We start from the raw sequence: 22,066 nt of genomic DNA, 5'->3' as shown, positions 1-22,066 counted from the left end.
CTCTTGCCGTCTAATTTTGCTAACCAATTGATGCTGCACGGGACACGGAAGGTTTCGGGGCTGGCGGATGGAAAGGCACTCGCTTACAATGTAAGCCAGCGCTAGGGGTGGTGTGAAAATTGTGGCGCTTAATTGTGTGACCACATTTCCTTTTTATTGCTAGCCTTCATTTGCTGTAAACCGGATCCGGATGCGCGGCTCGTCATCACAGTGGACGAAAAGCTTGCAAAGGTGGTAGAGAAAATATTAAGGGATGGTTTTTGTTGGCCCTTCCGTCCCCGTAAAAAAAAAAACTGCTTACAGTGGCTCAAGGACGAAAGCCCGATGGTTCCTTTGTCCAGCTGCAGCTGCCCGAAAACAACCACCCCAAAACTTTGCATCGTAGGAAGCTGTGTGCCGAGCTGTTGCTTCTCGTGTGCCTGCAAGTGTGCGCGTGTGTGCGGCTCTGTTCCATGGCCACAGAATGGTGTCGACGGTGGGAGCAAACCCCCGGGAACGAGCCATTACATGAATCCATTGTAAACATACGAAGTGGGGCTGGTGTTCAGCAGGGGCTCGACATTGTGAAGAACGGGGGGTCGAAGCGGAACCGGGATTGAGAACGGGTCCGAAATGCATAATGAAATTGCGCTCTCATACTTTCTCTTCCCACTTCTCGACACACTCACACACACACACACACTCTCTCTCTCTCTCTCTCTCTTTCTCGTCTGCGTCCACTGCAGGCCTGCATAGCTTGCTCGCTCTAGCACTCCCTCTCAGCTGTTTATTTCTGGGTGTAGTAAAGGAACGGCGGTTCATCCTTCCTAAGAGGAGGGAATGGGAAGGGCTACTGCACCGTTGTGACAAAAGTTGTGTGTGTGTGTGACAGGGTGTGAAAACGAAAGAGTGCATCGCGGACGGTGAAGGTGAACGACATACACCAGAGAATGGCCAGGGATCAACCCGTCCGCCCCAGCACGCCCAGCACGATGGTCTGAAATGTACTGACATACACACACACACACACACATGTCGAGGAGGTTCGAGAGGGTTCATATTATCAAGCGCTCCACTCTACATTACGTCCCCGCCACCCTGTATTTCTCCCTTCCTCTTCGCTGGCCCGACCTGATGATAAGGGGCTTGGCGGCTTTGAAAAAGCGTTTGGTTTGGGCCCGTCTTTTTTTTCGTGTGGTGGTTGCTTCCCCCCCCCCCCCCCCCTCCTTGATGCCACCTACTCTACACACACCTCCACGGCCTAGGTTAGGGTAGCTGGGCCGATTGGGTTAACGGCATGATTAACAACATTTTAGGGGGGAGGTTGGGTTGGTAACGTACCTTCGAGATGATAATGCCGCCATCGATATGCTCTCTGGGTAGGGGACACACGAGCAGTATATTCCAACTCTATTCTCTATTTACAACACACAGACACACTCACACGACACTGGTGTTGTGCAGAAGGCTGTGCCAAAATCACGGACAGGATCACGCACCAGCACATACGACGAACGCACGATTACAACACTACCAGCCCCACCCCCTCCCACAAACACACTCACACGCTCACTCGGGCACGCTGGGCCACTTTTGGCCACACTGCACTCCACAACCGTACGACCGCTTCGCACTCCCTTCCTCGCTTCCCCACCCACTGGCAAACACACACACACACACACACGATTCTGCACAAACGAATCACGCTTGGGCAGCAGCAGCACCTGGGTAGCAGCTCCCCGAGCACGAAACACTAGAACGATTTCGCGACCTACGGCCGTGCGAATTCCAACGCCCTTCTAACACACTCGCGCGCGCGCACACACACACACACACACACACACAGAGGATGTGTGTGTGCGAGGGGGAATATGGAACAAGCACTTCGCGAGGTTCCCGGAGGATGGACACACGAAATGCACGAACGAACGCACGCACGGACGCACGGGGGCTCACTGGACTGGCGCACACACACACGCACAACGGCCCGGGGGAGGTGGGGAAAACGGCTTGTTTCGCGATCTTTCTCACCACAATTGTGCTGGGTTGCACACCGTATTTTGCTCCTTCGGCCCCAGCGCAGCAGCAGCAGCCGTGGAGGATAGAAGAAAAGAAAAGCGTACACACACACCACTCGTTTTTTCTTCCGTTTTTGTGGCCGTCAGGTTTTGTGTGTCGCACCGAGGTGTGTACAGGCGCCGGTGGCCGGCACACTGACACACTTGACAGCGCCTCTCTTGAGAAGAAACGATTCGGGAGAAAGCGGAAGAAAAACTAGCGGAAAATCATTGCTTGATGTAGGAAAGTAATTTTTAATTCTCCTTTTAAATGCCACGAAGGAACAGCAACGTTTCATTCCCGCAAATAGTTCGTCCTCCGTTTATGGGACAGTCAAGATGCATACACACTTTATGGCACGGTGACAGTCTGCCATTTTGAATCAGCTGTTTCGGGTCGAAAATGTCACGCTGACAGCGCAAAACACGCAAAAACACACACCAGTTATCAAAACACAGACCTTTCTACGGGTAAAAACGGTGCCTAAAATTGTGAAATACCACTGCTTAATGCGTCGGAAATCGTTTCTATTCTCTCCCCAGAGCAAGACCGCACAGCCAGCGCGAAATGAAGCGACAGTCGAGAAATGTGCTGCTCGATCGGCTGCACCGGGGCGTCGTGTACACCTGCATGGGCCTGACGATGTACGGCACCTACATGCTCGGGGTGCGCGTCTACCGGTACTTCACCGTGATCAAGCCAGCCCGGCAGGCGGAAGAGCTGAAAATGCTGGAAGCTGGAGCGGCGAAGCAAGCGCCCTCGTTGGACACGGCCCCAACGCTCACCTCGTAGGCCAAACCTCGCTACGTGTACGATAGGATACTAGAGTTTTAGAGTATACTGTTTGTCCAGCAATAAATTATGTAATTAATCAATGTTGCGTTTCGGATTCCAATAGCATTCATCGAATGCAAACTATTTTTTAAAGGTGAGAAATAAACTACGTTTAGAAATAAATTCCCACAGAAATACGAAGAAACATGTTCAGCTGTATAAAAATGTTTTTTTTTTTTATTTTAATATTTATTATCCGTTAAATATAATTATTCCTTCTTTCTCGAAACATGCTTTGTTATTAACATAATGCGTTTCCTTTTTATTATGTCGGTTTAAATAAGGGAAAGAACTGTGTAGAAGCCCCTGATCCGGTATCAGCAGATTAGAATTGGTAGAGACGCATGTGAAATCATGTTGCTTGCAGTCAAACGGTATTGCAAATGGTTTAATACATACCAAACCCAAATACTACTCTATCAAAGAACGCAACGATTGCCGTCCGAAAAGGTATTATTGCCGGTTGTTGAACGGCTCGGGGAACAATCTGCGAGCGTCCCACGGCGCAATCCCTCTAACTGTGCGCAATGATGATGATGAAGCTGATGATGTTTACAACAAATAACGAAAACTTGCAATACACTGTTGAAATAAGCACATCTTCTAATGCGCAGATATGCAAAAAAAAAAAAAACTAACAAACGTTACACGAAACGTTTGTCTAGTCGCTTGTGTTTGTCGTGCGCAATGACAATTTATTCCAATTTTTCTTCCTGGGTAAAATGCAACCCACAACATAAACCAATACATACATGGAACTGGTTGATTTTGCTTCGAACCCAAACACGATCAGTACTGCTCCTCTGCAACTCAATCAATCCTCAAAACAAGCTCGCACGAGCTACTTCCGTTGCCTAGCTGTTGGCATTTCTTCTTAGGAAATTGGCCTACGCAGGGTGTTTGTGTGCGTGCGTGCCTCTCGATCTATTTATCTGATTGTATCCCTTCCATTATATCCTTAATTAGTATGCAACTCCCTTTACAGCAATGCGAATGCGTTTACTCTGCTATACGCAATAGCACACCAGAGCGAAGCTATTCTCCATCCTTCACTTGCCACTCGCTGACAGCAATTGGCCAACGACTAAATAAATACCCTTTCCAATCGAACGAAACAAACCGATTCAAATAAACGTAATTAGCGCCCGACACATGCCGGGTGAAACGAAATAGTCTCTAAATCGTTAGTTGCAAAACGGCAAACATTCTAACCTTCAATTCACCATAGCTCAAATCTGTGCTTTCCCTCTGCTCTATCTTACACACACACACACACACATTGTCGCGGGCGGGATCAAACCATGATAGACGTTATACTGGGTTGAATCATAAACGTTACTGGGTTCCATATCCCGAGGCGTGTAATGTGTGCTAATGCATCGTAACATCGAACCTGCTAGGTATGGAGTGGCGGAAAGCGGATCCGAAAAAACACACCCACTTTGCTGTGGTTCATCATACCCTTTTTCTGTTCTTTTAACAACTGTTCAACTGATCTCTACCGGACACACCACAGCGTGTACAAATTACTGTCGGTATGGTGCTGCGCAAACGTATGTGTCCTGCAACGCACCCAACAAAAGGGTCTCTCTTTGTCCCCATTGCTCTTCCTCTCTTGGTTGAGTCCCCTTTCATCGGTACACTAATAACTTTCGTAACATTATGTTGTAAAAAAGCTGTATAAACTGTGTAAGTTTAGAGGAAAGTGTCGGTGTGTTCGTACTCATCTCTGGCTGCATCGACCGTTTTTGTTTTGGTCGTGGTATGGTTTTCGTATTATTGCGATCTCTCTCTTTCCCCCGGTGCGGTGTCCCTCACTGTTGGAATACCTCACGCACCAAAAGCCGGACAGGAATGATCGAAAACCGGTCCAGTCTTCCTAAAAAAAAAACCCCGATCAGGCGCTCAACACTTTATCGAGCAGCTATGGAACTGGGGAGGAGGATGAGCAAGGAAGGAAAGGAAGGGAGTGCTTTGTTTCTTCCTGCTTTACTATTCTCTTCAGTTAGTTTTGTTAGTTTGCTCGTTTCTTTGCACCGTCAGTATTTGTGTTCAGTATTTAAACTTAGTATTTAATGCGCTTGTTTATACTTCGCTTGCTATGTATATATATTTTTTTTACTGTTTTCTTTCTTTGTCTTTCCCTCCCTATCGTATAGGTAATGTTGGCCTTTTTTTATCAATCTCAAACTTAGCTAAAGCTTGCCCCGCACGTTATACACACTGCACACAGTTTCAGCCTTCGTGTGTGTGTGTGTGTGCTTTTGCATTTGTTTTTTTGTTGTTTTTAGTTTTTTTTTTGTTTTGTTTTGTTTTGTTTTAGTGACAAAAGTAAGGAAACCCAGCACAACAAGGTTTCTGTACTGTTTTGCTCCACCTTCACTTCTAGTTGTTTCATCTTCGCTCACCTAATTTAGCAAAATGTATCATTAGTTGTGTGTGTTGCTTCGGAGAGCTTGTTGTTCTTCGCCTCAAATCGTGTTTTATAGGGATTTGTTTTCAATGTGCTGATATCTGTTCCTTCTCCTTTCTGTTTGTTAGCATCTATCTTTAATTTCTGTTGAGGTTGTGTTTTCTGCATATTTGTTTACACTGCTACGCTTACAACAATTACTGCTGTAACGAGGCGAGGGGGGAAGGGATTAGGAGTACGGGGGCGTACATAAACATCGCCCTATTTTGTGTGGGATTTGTTGGGAACTAGTTACCCAGCAGCAACGGATACAACATCGCCCGATTATGTTCCCCCCGTTTTTTCCAGGGTGCCTCCTTAACAAACGCGGCACACACGGGCGGCAGGCTTATCAGAGGGGAAAGATAGTAAAAGAAACGAAATAGGGCAAAACACACTGACACGCACGCATGCACGTATTGGCTAGGTTTAGTGGTGGTGCGTTGCCGTTCTCTTTCTCCATCGTCGCTAAAAAATTCAAAATGACTGCAAAATCCTGTCGACCGTGGCGCAGCACGCGGCAACGGCGAAAGGACAAAAGTGAATAAAACCGAAAGTTAAGAAGAACATAATTAGAAAGGATCCAATGATTATGACGAGGACAATGATGAGAGGAAGCTATGTTTTATTGTGTGGCCGACCCACACAACTAACCTCTCTCTCTCTCTCCCTTCCACGTGCTAAATAATTTTTGTTGCTCCACCAAAAACGGGTAATGGGTTGGTAGTTGTTTCTTTTTTTTTTTACAAAAATCGGCACTTCCTCTTTTTCGTCGGCTCTGGGGGTTCCAGCGCCGCCAGGATTGCCTCGTCGAACACGTTCTTCAGCCCTTTCTGCAAACGGTAACAGGAAAAAGCGTAACGTTAGTTTTGTTCTTTAACTATTCAACAATGAGGTAAGCAAGAATCTTCCATATCAAGCATATCGCTTACCTGGGTCAGCGCCGAACACTCGACATACTTCACCGCCTTCAGTTCCTTCGCCAGCTTCTCACCCTGCTCGAGGGTGATGGGTTTTTGTTTGTTCTTAGCCAGCTTCTCCAGCGTACTGTTTTCGTCGCGCAGATCGATCTGCGTGCCCACCAGCAGGAACGGCGTTTTCTGGCAATGGTGCGTTATTTCTGGTACCCACTGCAAGCGTTCCATTACAGAAGAAAACCGAAACGATCATTACTGGATTCCATATTCGCCACCCTCCCCCGTGAGACCATCAATCTCTCGCCAAGCTTACCTTTTCTTTAACGTTTTCAAACGAACTGGGACTCACGACGGAAAAGCACACTAAAAATACATCGGTCTGTGGATACGACAGTGGTCGTAGTCGATCGTAATCTTCCTGGCCTGCAGAGAATGCGAAGAGAAATTGGTTGAATAAAGTCCGCATTGGTGTAGCAAATCCCGGCAGGACTCGACCAGCGACCCAAAACTTACCAGCTGTGTCAAACAAACCGAGCGTGTAGGGTTCGCCACCGATCATGACCGTGACGGCGTAGTTGTCGAACACGGTCGGTACGTACTCGGATGGAAATTTGTTGGTCGTGTAGGAAATGAGCAGGCAGGTCTTACCGACCGCACCGTCACCAACGACCACGCACTTTATTGTTTGCATTCTGCTGCTGCTGCTGCTGCAACCCTCGGCCTGTGGGGTTTGTGCTTACGCTTTGCTTGGTATGGTGGCTGTGGACGCGCGTCCCGGGTTGATTCTTCTGTGGGCGAAAATATGCAAAATAGATTTCAGTTTTTTGTTATCCATCTCTGCAATACACCGCTGATCGGTTACGAGTGATCGGTCAGAAGTGATGTGTGTGCTTGTTTGTTGAAGTCTGATCGATACTTCAGACAAGAGATGCTCAATCAAACGTTTGTGGGTGAGAATACAAAAAAACCCAATCTTTTGTATAAAGAGACGCATGACGTAATGCTGCAAGTATGTCGCCGATTGGTTTGCAACGGAAAAAGGGGGAATAGGCACGAGGCCCTAACGGCAGTGGTTAGTATTGTAAGCAAATGTTGATATTTCACATAAATCCGTATCACTAAACAAACTAGCGCAAATGGAGAAGAAATGGGAACACATTTTGTACCAGCAATAATGGAGCAGCTACTGATTGTTGTAATTGAAGCAACTTAGTACGGCTTGACGGAAATGTATGTTGGTCCCTCCCCCTTCAGCTTTATTCATCAAAGTGTGCTGGGTGACACGCACAACCGCGCGAATTGCACCAACAGCCCTCGATGGTCACGATGCAGCATGACTACTGCGATGCGGCTACACGCATTTGACTCGCTTTGCTGAATACAAACGATCTGATCGGAAGCGATAATTGATTTTCTGCTGTTTGCAGTTTGCTAAGGAGGAAGGGCGCACACTACAAACGCTGCCATAAGTGTGAGTTTTCTCGTCGCAAAAGCTTCCGAGCATTGTCATATGTTTCATTCTTATCCCGCTCCCGCAAAAACTGCACCGCGAAAGAAGTTGTGCGCGCGTGACTCATGCAAACGATAAAATTGTCTGCCTTATCTCTCTCTCTCCCTCTCTCGATTGATAGCCATTATCACTGTTCATACAATTCGCTTCATTGACGCACTCGAGTAGACCCGCCGGTAAAGTGGGGGGGGGGGGGGGGGGGAAGGTGGCGTTGGACGGGGGTCTACTGTTGGCAAATTTAGTAACGTTCTCCTCCACAAAAATGGCCATTGCAGTCGCAGATGAATGTTCTGGGCGGATATGCCACACAGCCGTTAGGTTCCTCCAGCCCGATCCGATGCTTGCTTCTTCTCTCAACAAAACCCCATTGGGGGCGAACCGCGTCTGGGCCAATTTTCTGGTGCGTACACATGGACCATCTTCTCCTTCATCCCCCCCCCCCCCCACCCCTCTAAAACCGACACATCGTCCGCTGTTCGAGCAAAATGTTATCTTTAGCGCATTGAATGAGAACGCAACCGGTTATCTGAGCATGATAACGCAAACGTGGCCAGGGGGAGGGGGCGCTGTTGCTGCTGAAACCGTGAATGCGAAGGTGGGTACGCAAAATGAGGGTATATCATAACGGTGAACGGTGGTGCGTTAGTTGGGAAGGCGGCTGCTGCTGGGAGATCTGTATGCGAGCATACAATAGCCGTTTGGCGGTAGAGATGATGATTCTGCCATGCCAATGCCAGGCGGAAATCGGGTCGTTCTGATACGGCTCTTTTCGCTCTTGTTTCGCACGATAAAACTGACTCAGCTGGCAAAAACGAGGATGATGTTAGCTGATTCGATCTGTATCGGCAATACATACGGCAGGGCCGGTCGAATTGGTGGTGTAGAATGCGAATATTGGATCCGGCTGCTTCGCGGGCGAGTTTATCGATGAGACGCAATTTTCATGACTGCCGTCAGCTGGTTCAGGCTTTTTTCCCGATTACATAAGCGACGCTACGGGGCTGATTCTGATAACAGCGAATTATTGTATGTTTGAGCGTCTTTCTAGTCGCAGGAGGCCGTGCCCTGTGCGCTTGGCACACGGCCAGCTGGTTGCCTGGTAGCGTGTGCCATTGCACTCCAACACAGTTTCTATACACAAATGTGACGACAGATGGTGTGTTGCAGCGCACTGTACGCTTGATTGAGCAAAAGAAAGCATTCCACTGCAACTGCATGTCCTAATGCAGACGCCAGACACACACACACACACACACACACATGCATGCCGATTCTTCATCGAACCCGTCGGGGGGAAAAGGCAGCACGGAACAAACTAAAAAAGAAACAACAACACAAAAATCACCCAACAGATCACCGTCGCCGTCGTCATACGTTCAGACTGGAGAAGATCTTAGGTTGGGCCGCATTTTCGAAGCAGAAACCCATCTTTAGCTTTCGCCCACTGGCCGCACGGGACAAGCACAGGGCGAAGAGCAGTGGTGGAGGAGGTAAAAGCGCAGCGACGGGGCACGGGGCGTGAGAACACAACGGACAACGAATAATAAATTCATCACATTCCAGAAACGCCATTTTTACTCGCCCCCTCTCGCTCTGGCCGTGCGGGCAGTGCGTGTGCATAGCGTGGTAGTGGTGCCTCTCTTTCTACCGCACGCTCAACACTTTCCGAACGAAACTGTTTTTTTCTTCTTCTATTTCGTTCACTTTCTCGCTCGCTTGCTGTTTCGCTCGCACTGCCACGAATCGCTATGGCACAAGCATACACACATACACACACGTATCCACACTCAGCAGGCACAGTTAGCCGCACCAACACACTTTACCGGCTGCTGGTACCCCTGTGTCACGAACGAAAATGAGCAGCAGCACTCTCTCGTCGCTGCGGCCAAATTCTTCGTCCCGACGGGGCGAGATGACACCACACCGCCGCGATTACCCCTCGCCCGCTCATTAGGAACCCGACACATCCGCCGACCCGGCAACACACACGGCCACGTCCGGAGCACGGCGGATGAATATTTTTCACCTAATTAGCGTGTGCCGATTGCGATTTTTCGAATCAACAGCGCCCAAACACAATTAGGTGTTTCTTTGCCAACACACACACACACACACACACATGGACATATTAATGCACACACAAACACACATACACAACTCACAAGTCACACGGGGAGTGTGAAAAGAAGAAGCTGGCCCTGCGTTCGTGGGGAACCCGGGGGAATAAGCTCGGTCCGGAACTGACTTCAGTATATTTGCAGAGAGCACCTCTTTCCCGACTTTTCTGAAAGAATAAACTGCTTCCTATGACGCAGAGACACACTCCCCCCAGCACAGTCGAGAAAAAAGGGGCACACACACACACACACACACACACTCACTTCACGGCAGCCGCTTTCCACTCTCTCCTCTCATCCAGTTGCGACGACGACGACGGCCCAAAAGTTGATGATGAGTCAAGCTGCTGCCTGCATTCATCACTTCACGCTAGCGACGGCACACACTCATGTCAAAAGATACGGGAGCCCCCTTCCCTTGTGCACGTAAACCACTCCAAACCCGATAACCGAACCAATGTGCGACACACTTTATCGTCGATTTTGCACTAAATCGCACTGAATTTACCTTGTTATTTTGCTGTGTTGCTGCTGCTGCTGGTGCTGCTGTGGACCCGCCTCCCTTCAAACTCACACTTTATGACAACGGCACACCAGCACGACTGCTGCTGCTGCAGCCAGGAAGAGGTAGCAGAGGAAGAAGCAGCGGATAAAGGGCACCTCGCTCGCAATACGCACTTCGGGCGACGGGCGAAGGATGGTTGCACTTTTACTAGAGGGACCAAAAAAACGTGTTTTTCTTTCTTAAATGACCACTGGGCAGGGAAATGAAGATAAATGCGTTGCGATTACGGCTAGATATTCATAGCCAAACTCTGCTCAATTTACCTGGTACGACCGTGGCGAGAGAAAATGTTTAGCGTACGCTGTCAAACTTCGGCCACCTTCGGAAACGTCGCGAAACGTCAGCCGCGCGCCGAAGCGATCTAAACGCAAATGTCATTAGACGGGTTTGAAATTCAAAGCTTATACCGTTGGGCAGGGAAACCGTTGGTAGAAATTAGACTGGCATTTTGAGATACAGATCGCCTCTTAAAAAAAGGATTTAAGATTGATTTGCCATAAACACTGGAACACATGTGTTTATTTATTGTTCTTCGTTTAACATATTTTTATTGCATGTTTCCAAATATTTAATTTCTTTCAATTGTTCAGCAAGATTGTCCATGGGAATTCTGTCACTGATTCAAAGAAATAAAAGAATTTTACTAAATAAACGGCATACAAATACAAAGAGGCACTCCAATCATTTACTTCAAAGGTATTATTTTGCTGTTCTTGCAAGACATTTAATACAGTTTCATTTGCATAAACTCATTAACATGCAGATAACAAATTGTTTAAAAAAAAACATACCCATTGTTTCCTATTCTCTTTCATTGCAAAGGGGCAACATCCCTTGCTACAGTTTCACATATATCATCCGTATCACTTCCCTCTTTTTGTGAGTTTGTTGTGGTGCCTGTATCACATTTAACACAGCATAATGAATTGTTTGTTCACACTCTACCACTTCTTAAATATCTTCCTGCTAGTGACCTGTCTTCCGCGAATTCCTCACACTGAAACCTAGTACGGGGTAACAACTGTCTCAACGAGTCCGCCAGGAGCGGTGACACACGATACGCACACACACACAATCACGCGCGCCACAAGCTCACCAGATGCGACACTTGTCCTTGCCGGGGTTCATCTCCGTTCCCGGCTTGCAGCTGAACGTTTCGCTAAACTCGGGCGAGTTCGTCAGCACACCCTTCAGCCGAAACTTCCCCGGACAGTGGGAATCGTCGAGGTAGGCCTTGGCCGCCGCCTGCGTGTGCGACTCGCACCATATATTGCCGTACGAGATGAAAAACAGCTGCTCGTGCGTGTAGTGCTCGAACCCGGGCAGCAGCGGATCCTTGCCACCGTTCTTCACGTACAGCTGGTACGCCCGGAACGCCTCCCGGACGCCCCCATTGTCGGCAATGTTTTCGCCGAGCGTCAGCAGCCCGTCGATCTGCAAATGATAGCAGCAATTACGGTTACACGCCAGTTGACAAATCGCTTAATTAAAAACGGCTGGCAAACGGGTCGCCCCATTACATAATCGTCCGCCTCCGGTATGTAGTAGCGGCTGTACTGGCTCACGAAGCACTTGGTACGGTTCACGTACTCCTGCACCGTCCTGTCCGTCCACCATTGGGCGAGATTGCCGTCCTTATCGAACTGACGCCCTTGTGCACCGAGAAGGTAGCAAAACAAATAAATACATACTATTAATCTACATACGAGGGAAACGGGTGGAGCTCGGGGGCGTCTCCCACTTACCACTGTCGTCGAAGCCGTGCGTTAGCTCGTGCCCAAGGATTGTTCCCAGCGCACCATAGTTTAGTGCTCTTGGAAAGCAGCGAATGGGGGGGGGGGGAGAAGAAAGCGAATATCAAAATAGAGCTTCAATGAACGGCACAGCGGGTGTATCGTAAACCCTCCCCCGCCCAGAAGGGAAACTACGCTTGCTTTCATTTCAAAACAACAAACACAGACAAAGCATAATCCTCCAAAACAGTCGATTAACCTCGTTGTGCGGATTGCATAGCTTTAAGCGTGTTGTGTTGAGCGAAATTGCATACTTTAGGGCGTTTTCACTGTTTCATTCTGTTCTAGCGTATGTGGCTCCTACAACGGGTACAACTTTTCCGTTCAGGGCGGTGAGTTTATGTGAACAAAACGATGTTGTGTGCATCCTACGTGGGCAGCACGTGCGTAGCGAGCAATCATTTCGGTTTCCACCGGTCTGCCTGCAGCGTCTCAAGGCGGTTCAGCAACCTTCATGAAAACTGCGTGGTGTGGTGAATCGCCGTGCGTAAGCGTTGCGTTCTTTACTCGTCAAACCAGTACGTCTGTGCTTTTCTTTCGTTGTGCGTAAATTTGTGTGTGTGTGTGCAGCAGTGCACAGTGGGTAGAAGTGTAATTTCTTTTTCTTGTTTCGGTTTCATGTTGAAGATCCTTACTCCAATCCTAGATGGTAGAACGGGTACTGCAGGATTGCAATCGGTATGGCTGCAAAGGCGCAAGCATCGGCCAGGGGCATCGACAGGATTGTGTGGCGGAAAAGCCACAAAACCATATAAAGAAAAAAGAAACAAAACAAAAAAAGTACAACAAACCAAAGTTAGCACAGCATATCCCACACCGAAACGCGATCTCGGTCAGACCCGACCTGAACCGACCGTGGAAAGGAAAGGGGTTCCGAAAAAGGCCCTTTGCGTTGGCCCTTCCTTACGTACTTATCGCATTTTCTTGGAATGTGTGAAACGCGTTCACGTTGGTGGGCAACGTTTCCCAGCTGAGCTCGTGCTTCTGGCGCCAGCGGCGCAGTTTGATGATGTTTTTACGCTGTACCTCTTGCATCATGTTGTCCAGGTGGGTGCTCTCGTTAACTTGCAACTGTCGTGGGGTGGAGGAAAACAAAACACCCCAATCAGTTTTGATTTTGTCGGTCGCCCCAATCGATGCCCACCTAATGGTGCGCCCGTTTTTTCCCCCTCGCAATGGCGTTACTCTTACCCCACTGTAATGCTGCTCCAGCTCCCGATGGTCCAGTATCCAGTCGGGGAAGCCAATCAGGCTTCGCATCGCTTGCGATTTGCGCAGCGTCGACTGCTTCGTAGGCCAATCCATCCACGTGGTGTCGCGCACCAGTCCCTCGAACGCGGTGCGTATGTAGCGCAGCATGTCCTGCACGCGCGGTTTCGTGTCCCGCGTAAAGTTGTCGCTCGAGATGGCGTAGCTTACGGCCATGCCGAGCAGGCGGTTCACCGTGCCGGTACAGTAGAGCGTCCGCGAGCTGAACCCATCGGAGGGGGCGATCGATTTGTAGTAGTCGTAGTACAGCTTCCGTACTTCGAGCGTGGTGTGCAGGATCAGCTCCTCGACCACCGTCCACCAGATGTACAGCTCGATGTGGGCGAGTGGCGTTACGGCGAGATAGTCGACGAGCAGCTTGAGGTAGAGGAGGTCCGCATTGCTGGTGAGGATTAGCTCGTCCTGTAGGTTGAGCTGTGCCTCCGGGATGCCCTCGAACACGCTGGACAGCAGACGCTCCCAGATCGGGAGCGGATCCTTTGGCGCTAGGTGCGTGTCGGTGATGTTTTGCAGGTCTGCTACGGTGTAGTACACGATGTCCTGTAGGTTGAGTCGATCCTCTACGTTGGTGCTGCGGGATGCGTTCTCTGCTTCACGGTTGAACTGGTAATCAGACAGGGAAGCAAATGGGATTTATAGGAAGGTTCGTAGACATAGAAGACAGCTACTAGTATCTTACTTAAAGAAGCTTTTTTAAAGATTTATTAATATGAAACTTAAATGTTGAGTAAATTGGAAAACCAATCAGATTTCTAAAAGCTCATAAATCTCTGAGAAATCTCCAATGATTCCTGATTAGTGGTCTACTGATTTTTTTTTCAGAATCATTTGGAATTCATAAGTAATCACACGTTCATGAATCTTAAGAGTTTTGTGATTAGTTAGATGTTCATGAATCTTTGATGAGTCTTGAGGTTTTTGACTCTCGCAAATTGAGGTGCTTGAGACTCATGACTCGTGAAGCCATTGACTCTTAGGACTAATGATTCTTGAGACTCATGAATCTTAAGGCTCATATCTGTGGAGGTTCATGACTCTTGAGATTCATGACATTTGACGTATTCAAACATGAAATCATTAATCTTAAGGGATCAATTAAAGTTTCATGCATCGTTCGAGATTCATAACATTTAAGCGAGAAAACAACTCTTTATAGATTCGTGAGTCTCAAAACGTTAGATTCTGATTCCTTGATTGACTTTGAAGATTCCTTCATATTCATGAATCTAAATCCGATTTCCCTCGGCACTAACCTTAGAGATCGAGTCCGAAAACTGTACCACAATCGTGGCCGCCCTCTCGAACTGTGCGTTAAACGATTCTACCTTGATTGTCGGGTCGGTACTGTTCACCAACAGCTTCATCACACCGATCATGAACTTTTTGTAAGCAGTCAGCGGTCCCACCTCGTCATCAGCGTCCTCCACCTCCTCGCCATCGCTCTCGCCATCTGCTTCATCGTCCGCACTGACCATTAGCTTGCGGTGCGTTCGCCCCCGCCGGATGTGTCTCAGAATGTCCGTGTTGCTGGGTACAATTAATTAAGTAATTAATTTGACCACCATTATACGAGCGCACCCACTTACAATGGCAAATCCGATCCACTCTCGGGCGTTCCCAGCACCAGCCGGTTGTAGTCCCGGTGCCGCGGATCCGGATACACATCCAGCCCGATGAAGATGTCCATCCCGAGCAGCTGCTTGATCTTCGCCAGCGACCTGACCCAATCGAACCCATAGCCCTGAAAGGGGGCCGATTCCGGTCCCTCGGTCACGTTCAGCAGCGACGGGTACGGGGGAAGCTGGAACTGTTTCAGATACTTAAACACCGGCCCATAGCCGAGCCGATCCATGGCAGTGAGGTTCAGGCAGGCCGCATACATGGTGCGGGCCTGCACGACCGGTTTCGGGTCGAGCGCGCTACTGTTCGCCTGCAGATAGTGGCGGATGTTGCGCAAAATCTTCGCCTGCCGCTCGCTGAACCAATCGAAGCTGACGTACGTGTCGGGGCGCGGATGCTCGTCCTCCCAGTTGCCGCACGCGTACTGGTAAAAGTCCTCGCACGGGTCCACCGTCAGGTCCATGCTGTGCTTGAGGGCGGCCGCCGACCGGAGACAGTCCGCACTGTGGCAGATTTCGGGCGGAAAGTGGACTGAAATTGGAATGGTTGAAGCAATGATGATGATGATGATGATGACGGCGTAACATTGGGCTGGATGGGTACTCACGCAAGCATGCTATTACTATGATAGCGATCGTCAGGATGAAGATAACCAGCAGCAGAAGTAATACTATCGATTTGTGATAATACCGTCGCCGGAATCTGGAGATGGTGAGCCCCCGGGGAGGGAGGAAGAATTTTGGGAGAGAACGTGTTGGTGACACATCAGGGGAGGGCGTGCGGGAACGTGAGATGAAAAGAATGGCGTTAATGGCGATACGATGTAGCGCAACTAATCGCGGGAAGGAAGTCCTTGCATTACCTTGATTGGATACCGATTAGGTAGGGATTTCCGGCCGGCGGCGGCGGCGGCACGGTGTGCGGATGGGTGACGGAGCTCTTCTCTGACTCATGCCCTGGAAGGAATTGGAAGGAATGGGAAGCTAAAGGACACACTCTGGCTCTTCCGGGGACGCTACTCTCGACCAGCACGCCACCGGGACCAGAGAGTGGTGGCGCGACACATTTGACGAAGGTTAGCAAACTTTTAAAGCTAATTACTAGCTCTGGCTAGTCTGGCTCTGGCTTGCTTTGCTTTAATCAATGGGAGAAAACCGGTTTCCGGAAGCGTGGGGGAAAGAATTGCTTGCCAGTGCAGGCGCGCACAAACCCCGTTGCCAGCCCAGGAAAAGAGCTTTAATTTGCGCACTTTCAGCAGAACTGGCTTCGGCTCGTCGTGATGAACTGTGCTGCGAACTAAACATTCTAATTACTCGCTCATTTGGGTTGGTTTGGGGATTTCGCAAGAAAGGGCCGGTGGCGCGGGCGCTACGCATTCGTGGTATGAGGTATGTGCGAGATTAAATAAAATTAGTGGAATTATTTCCTGCAGAACAGGAAGCAACATCGCTGGAGCGGCAGATTCCCCAGAAACGCGTGCCACGTTTCACGTTACATTAAAGTAATGCGCCTAGACGGGGCAAATTAAAAACCTAATTAACCAAAAGCCAAACAACTTTCGTATTTATGACGCATTAGCGAGAATTCGCCACCAACAGCACGGAACGGGCACGGAATCACGGGGCCATCTCTCCCATCGACCACTTTTTCGGAAAAAAAACAAATCTCTAGCCCTTACGAGCTATTAGTTAATTCGACCGGCTACAATCAGGTCAGGACAACTGTCAGCCGCACTGTCCACTGCGAGCACTTAACAGTTCCTGTTCATCCCCATGTAGAACCCTGCCCTGATGTACTACAGGCACTGAACTAGAAAGGGCGAGACGGTTGGATAAATTAGGGTTTTGTGCCAAAGCTCAGCATGACCCACGGCACGGCACGTTGTTCGCATTTGTGGTCAGTTGGTTGACAGATACAATTATGCCTGCCCATTCCTCTGTTGCAAGCGAAAATAAAGAAGAAGAAAAAAAAATTATAACACCAATAACGGCCGTGTAACGGGTGTAACGGGCGGAAAAGGCGAATGACCCACGCTGGGCGAAACGTATCCTCGTACTGAGCATTGGTTCAATTTCCCTCGCGGCCTTTTTTTTCCTTCCCCTCTCCAGTTGATAGGGGGTTTGTGGGGGCCCGAAGCCGGCAGGTTTATTGACCCGGCCAGATGCATGCATAATTTGTACGTATACGTGGTACATAGCTGGCTATAGCGCGGCGTTATAGCTGAGCATGCTGAATGCGGTTGTTTGAAAATATTTCAACATTCTCGGTGCAGGGCGCAGCAGTCAGCTGTTTAGATTCTCACATTAGATTGCTTTTTTTTTTTGGTTTTTGTATTTGACTGTTTACAACCCTCGCTTGAGTTGCTAATCAGGCTACACACGTGGCAGTGTTTGAGGTTAAGCGTGTTTGCTTTTAATTTGAATGAAAATTAATTTCGTACTTCAGCAACAATAACAATAAAAATGGAACGCATTTCGTTGCTTCTGCACAAATGGAAGCAATCCAAAACTCTATTCTGAATGTTGTGGCAAAAGTGGATTTATGTTTAATTTCCAGCACCCGGTCACACCATTTAAAACTGTGCCAAAGCCCCCGCTCTCAGTTCAGGCTCGTGGGAAGCTTTCTAACGTGTGTCACAAAAAAGGGGTGGAAAATAAAAAGAAAAAAGAAAAATTCCTTCCTAGCAGGGCCATAGCAATCGGAGTGACTATGGCATGCTGCATGCGCACATGTATGTGTGCTCTCATTATGTGAACACATTTCTACCGAAAAGATGCTTTTATCATGCATAATAAACGTTACGCACCTACTTACTACACCTGTGATTCGTAAGAGCTCGCCGGATGCCGACGTCCGTCCCGGTATCCTGGGTCTACCCTGCCCTTTCGGTACCGTAACCCCTCTCCGTCCCCCCCCCCCCTCTACCCACTCAAATTTCTCTATTTGCTCAGGCTCCGACTAGTGGGCAGCCATTCAACGGTTTGATCCCATTTCCTTCCTTTATTGGCCATCTTTGATAGATTGCTTCCACACTTGCTCCCTTCCCCCTTATCACACACACACACACACACATTTTAGGTTTATTAGTTTTTCCAAACAAGACAAAGATCCGAAACGGTATCGTAGCTGGCCATGGTTTTCCGAGAAAGCCAACTTTACCCACCGCACTCTGTACCGTGTGCCAAATGTGCGCAGATCAAACGATGGCGATGGCGATGGCTCTGGTCGAGCATTGGGAGCGATTTTCTTCATCGTAGTACGACGACAAGAAAGGAATATAATAAAAAAAAGGCACACGAAAGGACACACTGGGGGATGTTTGAAAGATCTGGGCAGAGTCTGTTAGTGAATATGTTCTGGGAAATGTCATGTTTAAAAACAACTATCGAGAAGAGCGCGTGCGGTTTTGTTTATTTATTTTGCGCATTTTTTTGTCTACCGTTCGTGGTTCAATTCACCACAGCTCTTGGGTCTAGGGAACAGTGGGTGTTTCGTTAGCATTTTGGTTTTGTTTTTGCGTTTTGAGCGTTTTTGAGGGTCAATCCCGTCGAGGAAGGTCCATAGTGACGATTAATACCAGTGCGATGGGATACCATAAAACTGTGCGAAACTCAGGAAGCAAATCAAAGCGTGCAAATTTACTGTAATTAAAAACATCACAAACACACTCACAAGCATACACACACACACGTTTATAGCAAGACAACGTACCGTAATCTGTTCTGTGGTTGCTGTCGGTCGTCCAAATACGTTGCGTCGACATGCTGCTGCTGCTGCTGCTGTGTGTGTCTGCGTTCGGACCCGGAAGGCTAAGGCTAAAAGGGGTTGTTTACTAAGGCACTAAAGGATGATGCCGCTATCAACGCTTCTACTGCTGCTGTTGTTGTTGCTGCTGCTGTTTGCTGCAGGCCGTTAATTTCCTGCCTTTTTACGGTCCGATTTTACGGCCGTTTCATGTTGCGAAGGGAGCTTAAAGGCGGCTGTTGAGAAGATCGCAAACAATGGTGGATGGACAGCAAATCATCATTAACAACAACAACATAAACAACAATAGAAAGAAGAAAAACAAAATATTGTTTACAGAACTAGAACAGTTCAGGGAAAACATGCCAAAAAAAAAAAAAACGCTACTCGGTTCGGTCCCATCCCGAAAAAGTGATAAAGTTTAACAAAAAAGAAAACCGATTCCTATCGCGTTTTTTATCATATATGTGTGTGTATGAAAATGTGCTTTACGGCATGGTATTGTCGATCGATAACGCTAGAGATGGATTGCATGGCGATAAAGTGCGTTCACTTCCAGGCCTGCTGTGTTTTGTGTGTATATTGTACTTTGATTACGTGAAACATGCAAAAGTGCCATTTTCCACTATAAGCCCAGCTCATCTGTGTGTCATTTCTGGGGCCAATTTGATTTTGTTCTCTCTCGCTCTATCTCTCTCTCTCTCTCTTTCTCTTCCTTGTCCGCTGCATTATTTACATGCACTTTAGCGTTACTTTTTTGTCCTTGCCTTGCACGTGGATGTTCCGTGTCTGTTGACACAATATATCAACAACTGGGATTAATTTCCACCAAAGGGCATTAGGTGCTGGGAGGATGGTAGAGCAGCGAAAAGGCCGAAGAAGAACAAAAAAAAAGCCAAACGTTACTTTAGCCTAATGCCGGTGTACTAGTGACTGGGTGACTTGTTGGAATTGTTTACACAGGGAGTTGCTCGGGCGCAATGCATAGTTTAAAAGGGACCTCCGTGGTAAAGCTCCGTGGCAAGGAAATGGTGCACAGTGACTCACTGAATAAATGGTACGGCTCCATATGATTTTTACTGTACAAGAAAGTTTTGTAGGGTGATTGTTTGATTTATTCTATCCATTGTACGCTTGTTGAAAAAAATATAAGATACCAAGATAATGAAGGAGGAAGTATTGAAGTAAACGTAAACACGAACGTAAAACATAGTAAAAATTAATTAATTAAAAGATTAAAATTAAAAATTAAAAAAAAAATTAATTAAAAGATTAATTCTTTACCACATCTCGTCCTTAACATGATCTTGTTCATTAATTGTTAGTTGTTTGCAATGTGGCTAGAATGTACGACTTGCCATTGATTCCGTTTTTTCTCTTATTACTATAAGTTGTATGGTCGAAATAGATAGTTTTTTCTTTATTTTTACCGAGCCTGAGAATGCCAATGGCTTTTGTTGCTCATGCAAAGTAAAATCTAAGGCGTTGAACTAAATGTTTGATTTTGGGTTTTTTTTTAAATGCGTTTGGTCTAAACTTGGTCAACAAAGTAAGACACATTTATGTCGCAGAAGCTCAGAATAATATGATGCGTCATTTGCCATCAACATGTTTAGTGGCTAGCTAAGGAAATGGTTACGATAATTGCAAATACAAAGTTAATGTACCATCAAATACAATTAGTCGCTTTATGGTGTACAATAATTTACTTACAGATGGTCAAATTCACATTTACAAACATATTTGCATATCTTTGCGCACAAATGACTGCAAAAAAAAAACAACGTTGCTAGAATGAAATTGTTCTTTCTTAATGCTACAAAGCTTCTTATTTTGAAATACTATTCTCCATGCAGCTGCACCATAAAATCTGTAGCCCACTGTACATATGTACACAATTGATATCCCCGTACCCAGGGCCACGCAGTAAACAAAACAAAACACTCCACTAATACTAAGCGTTTTACTACTGTTTGCAGATTGGCAACCGGTGTGTCGATTGGTGGATGGCGTTTAAGCGAGGACTTCCGCTGTGGGCACTCGATCGACAATTACGCGTACCGTAAAAGACTAACAAACCAGGAAGCGAAGGGGCATTTAACATTATTAAGCAGCTTTACGCGAGTATCTAGGTACGGCGGGCAAAGGGGAAACCAAGGATACCGGGAACGCTTTGTGACGGAAGTTTATTTATTTGCAGCCCTTATTATAGGGGCGCCTGAAGGACTTGGGCAGATATATTTGGGCTGAACTGGGCTAAAGTACGGAAGAACACACACACACAAACACACACACACACACACACACACACTGACAGAGAGATCCGTGTCTCTTTGGTTCCATGCTCACACTGTACTGTACTGTTGGAAACGTTGTTTGCGAAACACTAAATCGCCCAGATTGTTTACAATCGCCATAATATTATCGGCACACAACACGGCCTCTCCTTGCCTGCCTTGGCTGCCCTGCTCTCATACACTAAGGTTTCTCCGGCTCCTTACGATACCTACGACACCACTTTTGCCGACCGTGGCAACTGTGTCAAGGCCGTCAAAGTGAAACCAGGCGCGACAGGAAAGGAGGAACAATGAGGGAGCTAAAATTCGAAAATTCTGCACCAAACCAATGTATCACCGGGAGTGAGTTTTTAAAAACAAAACAGCACAAAAAGATATAGAACGCAGGCGATAATACACAATACGAACTTTGTAAGTGCACTTGCAGGAAGTAGTAGTCAAGCACTTCCCCGTACAGGCCTCGCCCGGTAATGGTTCGGCAGCCCGGTGTGAAGCCGGTCGACGTTCCGAGTGCTCCCAGGGAGTGGTAACCGTGCCGTGTCGGCGATGCACCGCGACTGTCCGGACGGTCGCCGCTCCAATGTGCACAAAACCGAACACGGTCGACCGAAACATTCGGGGGAGGGAAGGGGAGAGTGGTAAGGAGGGTTGGTACGGGGTTGGTGCTACCATTATATTTCCATTGAATGACGATGACTGTCATGGACGCGGGTTCGAAGGACGAACAATACCGCGACCGCGGCGTGTATATCCTAGGCCGCACCAGCACGATATCCTGACCGTAGCGGCGTATCGAATAATGCCGCAGTCCAGGCTCGTCCGGTACATGCATTCTCACCCATACGGGGGTAATCCAGCTAGCAATGTTTGTGTGTGTGTGTGGATGGCGTTTCTCTCGAATGGGGCCGGCT

At 47.8% G+C, this 22,066-nt stretch overlaps 4 protein-coding genes across 9 annotated transcripts in view; 1 reads left to right on the top strand and 3 right to left on the bottom strand.

The window, feature by feature from the left end:
* Positions 1–2,166, bottom strand: part of LOC121590082 (tyrosine-protein phosphatase corkscrew) — a 35,522-nt gene extending 33,356 nt beyond the window's left edge. Inside the window, exon 1 of the mRNA XM_041909466.1 lies at positions 1,321–2,166. Coding sequence (XP_041765400.1) covers positions 1,321–1,343 — 23 coding nt within the window. The 5' untranslated portion in view covers positions 1,344–2,166. The remainder of the gene's footprint in view (positions 1–1,320) is intronic.
* A 230-nt stretch (positions 2,167–2,396) lies between these two features.
* Positions 2,397–2,912, top strand: LOC121590085. The gene is made up of 2 exons (XM_041909473.1): positions 2,397–2,507; positions 2,580–2,912. Exon 2 carries the CDS (start codon positions 2,605–2,607, stop codon positions 2,827–2,829), a length of 225 nt encoding a protein of 74 aa, XP_041765407.1. The 5' UTR covers positions 2,397–2,507; positions 2,580–2,604; the 3' UTR covers positions 2,830–2,912.
* An 838-nt stretch (positions 2,913–3,750) lies between these two features.
* On the bottom strand, positions 3,751–10,775 carry LOC121590084 (cdc42 homolog). Of its 6 annotated transcripts, XM_041909467.1 has the most exons (6): positions 10,696–10,775; positions 10,376–10,579; positions 6,754–7,028; positions 6,554–6,663; positions 6,256–6,453; positions 3,751–6,156 (listed from the first exon to the last, which is right to left on the bottom strand). In XM_041909467.1, the coding sequence occupies exons 3-6, from the start codon at positions 6,929–6,931 to the stop codon at positions 6,067–6,069; spliced, it is 576 nt and encodes a 191-aa protein (XP_041765401.1). In that variant the 5' UTR covers positions 6,932–7,028; positions 10,376–10,579; positions 10,696–10,775; the 3' UTR covers positions 3,751–6,066. The 6 variants fall into 6 exon arrangements, with proteins under 6 accessions (XP_041765401.1, XP_041765402.1, XP_041765403.1 ...); XM_041909468.1 differs by lacking the exons at positions 10,376–10,579; positions 10,696–10,775 and adding an exon at positions 10,132–10,345; XM_041909469.1 differs by lacking the exons at positions 10,376–10,579; positions 10,696–10,775 and adding an exon at positions 9,904–10,065.
* Positions 10,776–11,061: 286 nt separating this feature from the next.
* LOC121590570 (endothelin-converting enzyme 2) lies at positions 11,062–21,695 on the bottom strand. The gene is made up of 13 exons (XM_041910359.1): positions 21,564–21,695; positions 20,572–20,625; positions 18,826–19,094; positions 15,977–16,070; positions 15,722–15,816; positions 15,081–15,645; positions 14,748–15,021; positions 13,417–14,097; positions 13,137–13,296; positions 12,861–12,909; positions 12,178–12,245; positions 11,953–12,083; positions 11,062–11,866 (listed from the first exon to the last, which is right to left on the bottom strand). The coding sequence occupies exons 3-13, from the start codon at positions 18,875–18,877 to the stop codon at positions 11,525–11,527; spliced, it is 2,511 nt and encodes an 836-aa protein (XP_041766293.1). The 5' UTR covers positions 18,878–19,094; positions 20,572–20,625; positions 21,564–21,695; the 3' UTR covers positions 11,062–11,524.
* Positions 21,696–22,066: the final 371 nt, after the last annotated feature.

This window comes from Anopheles merus, chromosome 2R (assembly GCF_017562075.2).
Source record: "Anopheles merus strain MAF chromosome 2R, AmerM5.1, whole genome shotgun sequence".
Taxonomy (NCBI): Eukaryota; Metazoa; Arthropoda; class Insecta; order Diptera; family Culicidae; genus Anopheles; species Anopheles merus.
Note: the sequence above shows the minus strand (reverse complement) of the source record. Positions and strands in the feature narration are given on the sequence as shown.